At 65.3% G+C, this 10,698-nt stretch overlaps 1 protein-coding gene across 1 annotated transcript in view; it reads left to right on the forward strand.

Annotated features, from left to right (window-relative positions):
* The window catches only part of TBKBP1 (TBK1 binding protein 1), a 17,570-nt gene extending 8,009 nt beyond the window's left edge, over positions 1-9,561 (forward strand). The window contains exons 8-10 of the mRNA XM_045570831.1: positions 5,742-5,860; positions 6,440-7,149; positions 8,056-9,561. Coding sequence (XP_045426787.1) covers positions 5,742-5,860; positions 6,440-7,149; positions 8,056-8,184 — 958 coding nt within the window. The 3' untranslated portion in view covers positions 8,185-9,561. The remainder of the gene's footprint in view (positions 1-5,741; positions 5,861-6,439; positions 7,150-8,055) is intronic.
* Positions 9,562-10,698: the final 1,137 nt, after the last annotated feature.

The raw sequence follows: 10,698 nt of genomic DNA on the forward strand, positions 1-10,698 counted from the left end.
GGGGTCCCGGGTGTTAGAATGCGCCCCTCATGCAGCTACTGCTTCTGTGAATCCTCTGACACAGGTCCTTCCTGCACCGAGGGGGAGGCAGCCCCAGCCCCAGGGTTTCCCCTTCCTCGGTTTCCCCATTCCTCCCATTCCAGTCTCTGGCCCGTCGGCTCTGGTCATCAATGTTCCTCTGAAAACGGACCCCCAGACCAGACCAGACTGCATGGAGGTCTGACCTCCGGGCGAGATTTCCTGCTCTTTGGATAGTCCCAGCCTGGTGACCGATGCCAGAGAAACAAGTGGCCCCTGGGGAGAGCTGCAGGGGGCACTCAGGGGCCAGAGGCCTGGGGGGCCCTCGAGGAGGGGGTGGGAGTGCAGACCACCTGCTCCTGAGGTGCCCTGACTGGGGGGGGGGGGGGGGCGGAGGTGCGGGACCCACAGCCACCGCCCTCTGGGCCAGCGCAGAGCCTTCTGAGTGTGGCTGTGCTGAGGGAGGAGGGGGTTCGTGGGGAGGGGGCTTCCTCGGGGTCTGAGGGCTCTGTGTGAGCAGGACCGGTGAGGGGAGCGAGGGCTCGGGGAGGGAGGTCACTCGTGAGGGGTCCCCCGTAAGGAGACACGGGCTCAGGCTGGGCGCTGAGGGGTAAACTGTCTTCTTTCCCAGCACAGGGGGCTCAGCGGTGCAGCCCGGCCCTTTTCCGCCCACCCCCACGCCCCGCTCCCCACCCACAAGCCTCTGCGTGGGCTTGCGGTTAGTGCCGGGGGCGAAGTGTGAACTCCGAGAGAGAGGATGGAAACTCTGCACAGAGGTCAAGGGCAGTGTGGGGTGGGCCAGGGCGGAAGCCGGAGACCCCCACGTACCCTGAGCGCAGCCTCGTGCCCCAGAGGCCGTGGGCCCAGGGCCTCCCCCTTCACGCTTCTCACCCTCCCTACTTCCTTTCTTTCAAGCCTCCTCCAGCGGCCGGCGCTCACAGGAGTTAACCCCTGCGGGCGGGCGGGGAGGGGCGGGGGCGGGGGCAGGGCCCTGACACCGAGGCCCACCACTCCCACCTCATTGCGGTCTGAGGGATTGGTGGGCTCCAAACGGGTCTCCGGTCGAGCCATTTCCCTGCCAGGAAGGTGCAGAGTAGCTCTCACCACACTCCCTCCCTCCCTCCCTGGGGAACTCCACATCCTCCTCTCATCTTTCAGCCCAAGTCACCGAGCCGGAGTCTCCAGAAAAGGGATCAGAATGCTCTCCTCTTTCTCCCCTGTGCGCCCGGCATCCCCCTGACCCTTCCTCCCTCCACACCAGGCACTAAGCACTTTACCTACAATTGTTCGCTCAATTCTCACAGATCAACACACACACACACACACACACACACACACACGAGGAAGGTATTGTCCGCTTTTACAAAGCAGCGGAGTCATCAGAGACGTTCAGCGTACACACTCGGAGGAGGGCGGGAGGAAATGGGGTGTTTTTCTGGTTCCGATTCTGCTCCTTCGGGCTGGAGGCCGTGATCAGAGGCGCCGGTTGATTTGTGGGTCAAATCTGATCCCTGTGACAAGTGCCAGGGGCGCCATGAGCATCGACACTGGGGCAGCCAGTGTGAACCAGCACAGTTCTGGGCAAACTGGGCTGTGTGGCCCCTCGCCGGGCCGGGCACTCTGGGGAGCGGCCCCGTCGGGCTGCGTGGGGGAGGCGCCCGGGCTGGAAGCATGGCAGGGCGGCCCTGGGGAGCCGGCTCCGGGGACCGCAAGTCGTAGCTGGTCGAGGAGCGTGAAGGGCTCAAGGCGCCCGAGAGGAAGTGGTGGAGCGCTGGGTTGTTGCAGAGCGACTTCCTCCTCCCGCCGCGGCCCGTAACCTCAAGTCCGCTCCATGGCCTGGTGCCTGTGGTCCCCTCCCTGAGGGTCGTGTGGGAAGACTGGTGCTGGGCGTGCCTGTGGGTGGTGGAAAGTTTGGTCCCTATATTTACCCACAGGGGTGAGGTGACTGGGGGCATCTGAGGGCCGCTGTGGGCAACGATGGGAGGGCGAGGAAGGCTGGTGTCTGTGTTCCTCCCCGCCCTGACTCGGTTCGTGATTCTGACTGACCCCATGGCCAGCTCGCCCCTCACCCCATTCCTAACCCTAATGTGGATCCCATCCCTGACTCGAACCCCATCCCTTATCCTGACCCCAACTCTGTCCACAGTTCTGACTGAAAAGGAACTATCCACCCCAACCCTTATCTGACCCTGAACCCGGCCTTCACCTTGACCCTAGCCTTCACCTTGACCTCAAGCCCATCCCTAATTCTGATCCATGGCCCAGCGCGTGAACGCCAACCCTGCCGTGTCCTCAGGGGTGCTCCCACACAGGGCGCCCTGGGGTTTGGGGCAGAAAGGCCTGTCCTAGGGGAGGACTCGGGCCTCTGGCGGGTCCCGCCCCGGTGGCTTTGTGGATAACTGAGGATAGCGACCGTGGGCGGGTCTGTGAGATCCCCGAGCGTGGGAAGAGTGAATGGAAGGATAAGTCAATGGAGGGTGGCAAGACGTGCAGCAGAGGCTGCCCTCCTTCCTGCCAGCTCTGCCATGTGCTCCTCCGGAGGTGCCAGCTCAGCAGGCCCAGGTGCCAAGAGCCTGTTTGGACGCCTGCTCTGTGTCACCACGGCTCTCGACCTTGGGCCAGCCTCTCCCAAGCCCCGAGACGCCGCTTCCACATGTGTCTGGCTCCTTCCTCTCTGCTCCGGGCGGGTGGTGATGCTCAGGGCCCCCGGCCACTTGGGAGGTCTCCAGCCTCTTCCTGCTCCTCTGCTGCCCTCCCATCTCCTTGCCCTCCCTTACCTGTTCCTTTTGGAAGGCAAAGTACAGGATATGGCCGGTAGCCTGGACTCTGGCATCCAGGAGGCCAGAGCTCCCATCGCAGCAGCTCCGTGACCCCTGGGCTTTGTGACCGGGGTCAGGCACGTAACCCCTGGAAACCCCCACATCCACATCTATAAAGTGGGGGGAGAGGAGTAAGCGAAGTTCCCAGCATCAGGCCCGGCCTGTGCCGAGCGCGCGTGCAGGTGATTTGTGATTCTTTCCTCCCTGGGTCCGTCCCAGGTTCCGAGAGACTCAGAGCTTCCCCGTGTAGTCTAAGCCATAAGGCAGCACCCAGATGCCGTCCGTCCGCCAGACCCATCCTTCCAACCAGCCCCGGTCGTAGGACACAGCAGGGCCAGGAAGCCGGGAAGCAGAATGTGCTTCGGGTATATGTGTGTGACCCTGGGCTGTGTTGTGAAGTTGCGATTTATTTTTCCCACTGAATTGGCAGTGTTTTCTAATGTGAGTCACTCGGGTCGTTTGTGTATTTCGCAGCCTGGCTCTGCATCTTGAGGTTGGGAGGGACACCCAGTGAAGGGAGAGCTCCCCAAGGGTCATAGGGCATCAGGGGGTTGGCTCTCAGACCTCTCAGACCTCGGGGAGGGCTGCCCCGGGTTCCCGCAGGACAGTCCCTGCCTGCCCCAGGCCCCAGATCAGAGGCGTGAGGGGCTGGCCGTTCTGGGTCAGGGATTCCTTTCTTCCGCTTCCTGCTGCTCTGTGTGCTCTGTGTGAGGGGCTGCCAGAAGCGGGGCGCTGGAAACTGGGCTAGCTCCTGGCGAGGGCGGGAAGGCAGGCAGGCAGGGGAGAGCCGGGGGCCTGGGACCTGAGGGCGGCAGGTGAGAGCTCCCAGCCGGGTGTGAAGGCACCGACCTGCATCTGTCACCTGAGATGCAGCAGTGGCTGCAGAGGGGAGAGGAGTGGGGAGAGGAGGAGTGGGGAGAGGAACGGTGGCTGCTCGGTCAGAGGAGGACGCCCTGCCCCTCCCCTGCCCCTCCCCCCACTGCGGGGCCTGCTGCCCGGGGAGCCCCCAGTCAGATGGGGAGACACAGCTCCCGCCCTCAGATTCCCCCAGGCCTGAAGGGGTGGCCTCCCACTGCGGAGTCCCCAGTGTAAGCAGATGGCGTTTCCCCACAGGCCCGGAGGCTGAGGGGGTGGACGCTGGACACATTCAGCCAACACCGGGGCTGGGGTGTGCTGGGACCAGGGCTGCGTGCAGGCCTTCAGGGGAGGTTCCCGAAAGGACCCCCTTTCTTCCATCTCCATCTCCCCCCTCAGGAGTAGCCCTGTGCCCCCGGGAGCCCCGGCCCGTTTGCAATGATTTCGCTTTGACCCCGAGATAGTTTTGTTGTGGGAGACGCCATGGTCTCCGCCACCCCCCAGCGCTAGCGAGAGAGCCGGCCGCCGGGGAGTGGAGAGTGAGAGTGAGGCTCAGTCATTACCTGCCTTGCACCCTGGCTTTTCCTGCCCTCTGAGGCCCTAACCTCATGACTTCCCCTCCCCTCCTCGGGGGCCACACACACACACACACACACACACTCACTCACCGGGCCGGCCTCACACCTACCTCCACTCCCTCCCGTCCACACACATCCCCTCTCCCGTGCCGGATGGTGGGGTGGGGCCGGGCCTGAGGGAGGGTCTGGAGAAGTCCCGCCTGTTCCTGCCAGGGCCCTGCAGCTCCTGGGCTACAGGGCCTCCCCTGGGGAGTGGTCCACCGAGTGGCTGAGCCTCTGCCTGTCACTTCCCTCCCGCTCCAATTGCCACCTTCTGGCCTTGGTGAGGTAGGGGGGACGCAGGAGAACCCAAACCCCTGCCCCCCAGACTCCGTGCAAGCCCGGGACAGAAGGCAGAGGCCCAAGGCCATGGGAGGAAGGTCTCTGGGGGCGAGCAGGCCAGGGTGGGGGGGAGGGGAGGGGCAACGCTGAGAGGGATAGCCTCGGAGGTTCTGGGCCAAAGGGACCCGGAGAGAAAGGAAAGAGGGATGTGGCCATCGTCTGCTCCAGCTTGGTGAGGGTGGGCGCCCAGGAGGTCCGAGCAGGAAGTGGAGGAGGAAAGACAACTGGGTGGGAAGGCTCAGCTCCTTATCCGTGTGTGGGTGCCAGGCCCCGGACGAGGTGCTGAGAACACAGGTGCAGTCAGGGATTAGCTCCCGCCTTCGAGGGACTGCCAGGGCGGTTCCAGAACAGGGCCACTCGGATAGGTTTCCAGCGTGAGGGGTGCCCCCGCCCCCCGGCGAGCGCACAGCCCTTTGTGCCCGGAGATCCCGGTGAGGGGCTCCCGGGCGCCCCGGGGCGGAGCCGCTTAGAGATGGAAGCCAGGGCCCGGCCGGCACTGGGCAGGCGCGGGCTCCGTGTGTCTGTTGGCACCTCTGCCGACCGACCGACCGACCAGGAGGCCAGCCCTTCGCTTGCAGAAGGAGCTCCTCAGGGGGAGCCGCAGGGCCCCTGGCCTTGCAGAGCTGAGGGCTCTTCCTGGACCCCCTGCAGGCGGCACACGGACTGCGCTTCCTCTTGGAAAGATGCACGGGGACAAAAGCTACGAGCCACGCCATGCGGCTCTTGGATGGCTCTGTGTTTTATTTGTCACCGCAGCTCCGCACAGATTGGGAAAACATTCACACATGCCTGTGTGGGACATGGTCAGGCCGTAGGATTCAGGGACCCCTCAGGCATCACTGAGCTCCCCAGCCCCCGCCCATAGTCTGGGAGCCACTGCCCTGGCCCAGGCACACCCGCGGGAGGAGAGGGGGCTCCCTGGAGGCAGGGGCGCTGAACCTGGGGAGGAGGCCCGGGGGGAGGAGGGAGAGGGCCTGGTGCGGGGCAGAGCCGGCTCTTGCTCCACAGCGGTGACAGGAAGCCCTGCCCTCTGACCTCAGGGCCAGGGGAGGCGGGGTCAGACGGTGACCTGGGGCCTGGGTCTCCTCAGGGTGAACTTGGCGCTGGCTTACACGGAGCTGACGGAGGAGCTGGGCCGGCTGCGGGAGCTGAGCGCTCTGCAGGGCCGCATCCTGCGGACGCTGCTGCAGGAGCAGGCCCGGAGCGGTGAGAGGCGGCAGGGCCGGGCGGACCCCGGGGTGGGGAGCTGTGGTACCACCGGTGTCCCACCCTCCGCTTCCTTTCCCTTCGAGCCTGAGGCGGGTGGGCGGGCTTTGGTCAAAAGCAAGCCCCGCCCCCATGACTTCCTCTCCCCCATCCCCCCAGTCCTGACCTCCTCTCCCCCATCCCCCCCCAGTCCTGACCTCCTCTCCCCCATCGCCCCCAGTTCTGACCTCCTCTCCCCCATCGCCCCCCAGTCCTGACCTTCCCCCGCATCGCCCCCAGTTCTGACCTCCTCTCCCCCATCGTCCCCAGTTCTGACCTCCTCTCCCCCATCGCCCCCCAGTCCTGACCTCCTCTCCCCCATCCCCCCAGTCCTGACCTCCTCTCCCCCCCATCACCCCCCAGTCCTGACCTCCTCTCCCCCATCGCCCCCAGTTCTGACCTCCTCTCCCCCATCGCCTCCCCAGTTCTGACCTCCTCTCCCCCATCGCCCCCAGTTCTGACCCCCTCTCTCCCCCAATCGCCCCCAGTTCTGACCCCCTCTCTCCCCCTCGCCCCCCTGACCCGGTCCTGCTTCTCTTCCAGGCCAGAGGCACTCGCCGCTGTCGCAGCGCCACTCCCCGGGCCCGCAGTGCCCCTCGCCGTCGCCGCCCGCGCGAGCGGTGCCCCCGTGCCCCCCGTGCCAGTCCCCCGCCCCGCAGCGCCGCTCCCCGGGGCCCCCGTGCCCCTCGCCCCAGCAGCGCCTCTCGCCCGCCTCGCCCTCCTGCCCGTCGCCCGTCCCGCAGCGCCGGTCGCCGGTGCCGCCGTGCCAGTCCCCGGGCCCGCAGCGCCGCTCCCCGGGGCCCCCCGCCGGCCCGGCCCCGCCGCCCCGGCCGCCGCCGCCGCTGCCGCCGCCCGCGGAGCGCGCCTACGCCAAGCCGGGCAGCCAGCACGCCAAGGCCGGCTTCCAGGCCCGGCGCAGCTACTCCGAGCGGGCCGAGGGCGCCTACGCGGCCGCGCCGCCCTGGCTGCAGGCCGAGGCCGCCACGCTGCCCAAGCCGCGCGCCTACGGCGCCGCCGAGCTCTACGGGCCGGGCCGGCCGCTCAGCCCGCGGCGCGCCTTCGAGGGCCTCCGCCTGCGCTTCGAGAAGCAGCCGTCCGAGGAGGACGAGTGGTCCGCGCCGCCCAGCCCGCCCAGCCCCGAGGCGGGCGCCGTCCGCTGCTCCTCCTTCTGCGCCGGCTTCCCCGTCCCCGAGGCGCCCGCAGCCGCCGCCTATGCCCACGCCGAGCACGCGCAGTCCTGGCCGTCCATCAACGTGAGTGGCCGGAGACCCGGCAGCCCCGGCCCGCTCCCCTGGGCCCCGCCCGCTGCTCCCCCGGGGCCTGGGCAGCGCCCCGCACCCCGATGGACCACTAAGCCTTGGTCTGGGCTCTGGGTCAGGGCTGGGCCTGCAGAGTGACAGCCCTGGTTTTGATCCCAGACCTCGTAGCTGTGGGGATCTGGACAAGTGGCTTATCCTCTCCGAGCCTGAGCGCTCTCATCTGCGTAACCAGGGCAGTGATTCCGTTATCTGTCCCATTCGAGGGCTCCGGGGAGGGAGGCCACGGCCTGCAGCCCTCTGCACAGGCCCTGAGCAGAATGCTCTCCCATTGGCGATGGAGGCCACGCTGACCCCAGGGTCCTGGCTGACATGGGGACCGGCCTGCGCACCCTCGTCCCGCCATCGGGCCTCGGAGCCCCTGTAACACCTGTCTTAGGGCTCTGTCGTTTCACTGAAATAATGAGTTTCCTGAATGTCAGAGTCAACTCTTTGCCACCTCGAAGGACCAAAATACACTCGAAAGCCAAACGGAGAGTTATTTTTGGGTCACACGTTGCTTGGGACGAGTCAGTGCTTTGTGTTACCCGGCAGCGGAGGCTTAGTCACTCTGGGGGCACGGCTGTGCCCGGCCTTCCCTCGATGCCTTGATGCCCTGGCAGACCGAGCACACACACCTCCCGGGACCCTGGGCCCTGGGGGGGGAGTGGGGGGAGGATGCTGAACTGGTGGCAGGTGGGCAGGGACGGGGAGGAGAGGGGTGGTACCGGACAGAAGGTGCCAGGTCCCTTCTGCATGCTGCAGTCCTCCCCCCCCAGGGCCCCAGGGAGAGGGCATGCTGGGATGTGGGGAGCGTGAGGGAGGGTTTGGGGGATCACAAGTGACTTCCCTCTCTCCCCACAGCTGCTGATGGAGACCGTGGGCTCCGACGTCCGCAGCTGCCCGCTCTGCCAGCTGGGCTTCCCGGTCGGGTACCCGGACGACGCCCTCATCAAACACATTGATTCCCACCTGGAGAACAGCAAGATCTAGGGTGTTCCCCCGCCCGCCCCCGTCACCCCCAGCACTCACTCACTTTGAATGCTGCATGAATCTTGTGGGGGGGCCCCTGCCCCTGGCGACCCCCAGATACCTCCACTAGCTACCGAGTGAACGTGTGTGCCATCTTCCCAGGCCCAGGCACCGCTCAGCCCTGGCTCCTCCCAGGAGGCCAGTCAAGGCTCTCTCCCCAGCCCCCTGGCTTCCGAGGGGAGATGGGGATCTGGGCTGGGACGGGGAGGGGGTACCCGGCCAGCCTCTCCTCTGCCTTTCTGTTCTCCAACACAGTGGGATCCAAGGAGACGTCTAGTGGCTGGGCCTGGGGAGTGGGAGGGCATCCAAGGGCCCCGGGAGCTCCCTCGGCCCCTCCCCAGACATCCGTCTTTCTCCGGCCGTGCTCTGCCCGAGGGGCACAGACCGAGGGGGGTTCCAGAGCCCGCCCTACACACGGATGCCAGTTCCTCCATCCCATGGCCAGCTCAGGGCGCGTGGCCTGGGCCCCTGTTGGGGGGAAGGAGACACCTTGATTCTTGCCACTCTCTGCAGGCCAGTCCCGTTCTCCCCCTCTGCCCACCCTGAGGAACAGGGAGGGTGGGAGAGGAGAGGGAGGACCGGGAGGACCCAGCCTAAAGAGGCTGCCCTGTGGGCTGGGGTCCCTGCACCATGACCCTCAGGCCAGGGGACTGTCTGTGCCAGCCTTTTAGGCCCGTGCACCCCCTCCCGGGACCCCCAGCTCCGAGGCACGGGTGGTTACGACAGCTGTTCCCCTCCCTTCTCACCCCCCTTGAGCCCCTGGCACCCGTGTGTGGCTCAGGCTCTGCTAGCCGGGTGGGTGCCATCAGCCCTGCCTCCCAGGCCAGAACCTAAGGATGGGCCCAGGGTGCTGTGGAGATCAAACACAAAAGAGCTAACCCCTTCCCCACTCCCCAGTGACCCACGTTCCCTCTGTGAAATCTACCTCAGAGTTGTACCCTCAGAAGGACGGGTAAGCAGGAGGCCAGGGGTCCCGGGCTGAGGCGAGAGCTTCCCACCGCCAGAGCCTGCCACCCACGACGACTCCACCCCCGCTGCCAGCCTCTGCGGGTCCCGGCTGGGCCGGCTGCGGTGGCCGCTACTGTCAGTGCATGTACCCTTCTGATCCAACTCTTCCAGGCCCTCCCTCCTCCCCCGCCCCTCCCCCTGGGCGCAGGGGGGTGTCCGGCGGGGAAGGGGCCAAGGACCCCGGAGACACCTGGCATTGCACCTCGGGTGTGCCCCCAGGGAGGGGAGAGGGGGACGGGACGGGGGGGGGGGAATGCAGAGGGGAGGTGGGGGCCCCTGAGCCCTCTGAACAAGTTGAAAGTCCAAATAAAACTTACCTGTTCCATCTGCGCTCCGTGTGTGCCCTCCACGGCAGGGGCGGGGCGAGACCCGAGCGAGGGCTTGAAATCGGTGTCTCAAGGCTACACCGCCATGGAGAGCGGTCACTGGGCAAATGGGGGGTGCGGAGGGCACCCACACCCCAAGGCGGTTCTGGGACGTAAGCATGCAAGCGGCCACAGGTGATTGTGAGTTTATGGAGGACAGATCTGGGGCGACGGGGGGTTTCTGTGTGACAGCAGCCACCAAGCCTGAGCAGGTGTCGGGGACTCTTGAATTTTCCTGCCCGGAAGGTCTGAAGCCTCCCCGAGGGCTCATGTCTTAGCAGCAGCTACTTCTTCATCAGACGGCTTCTGCCCGCCAGGAACCAGGCCGGGGCCTCCAAGAGGAAGAACATCCGTGTTCCACGTCCTCAGAGTGTGAGAGCAGGGGAAGGGCTGGGCTCCAGGCTCAGCGGCTGCTTCAGAAGCCGCCCAGCCCTGCAGGTCAGAGCCAGGTCACGAACCCTTGACTCCTGCCCCCGCCAGGGCTGCCCTTTGTCTGCACAACGGGCCTGAGGTTCTTTTGCATCAACTCCGGGCACCTTTCATTTCCACGGGATCCTTTCACCCTTTGTGGGGTTTTTTTGTTTTGTTTTTTATTTTATTTTATTGATTTTTTTTTTTTTTTTTTACAGAGAGAAGAGAGAGGAATAGAGAGCTAGAAACATTGATGAGAGAGAACCATCGATCAGCTGTCTCCTGCACACTCCCTACTGCACAGTTTTCAAGCCCTCGGGGTCTCGCCCCACCCCTACTGGGGATGTGCCCGAGACCGGAATCGAACCTGGGACCCTTCAATCCGTAGGCTGATGCTCTATCTATTGAGCCACACTGGTTTAGGCTCTTTCATCCTTTGAAACAAGAGGCGGGGGCAATGGCTGATGAAGGCCCGGGGTTCAGCTTTGACCTGGGCCACCAATCTTCCCCACTTAGTGTCAAGGTCCAGATTCCCTGGGGCGGTGTTCGGCAAACTCATTAGTCAACAGAGCCAACTATCAACAATACAGCGATTGAGATTTCTTTAGAGAGCCACATTTTTTTAACTTAAACTTCTTCTAAGGCCACTTCTTCAAAACAGACTCGCCCAGACCATGGTATTTTGTGGAAG

Source organism: Pipistrellus kuhlii, unplaced genomic scaffold, assembly GCF_014108245.1.
Source record: "Pipistrellus kuhlii isolate mPipKuh1 unplaced genomic scaffold, mPipKuh1.p scaffold_m20_p_37, whole genome shotgun sequence".
Taxonomy (NCBI): domain Eukaryota; kingdom Metazoa; phylum Chordata; class Mammalia; order Chiroptera; family Vespertilionidae; genus Pipistrellus; species Pipistrellus kuhlii.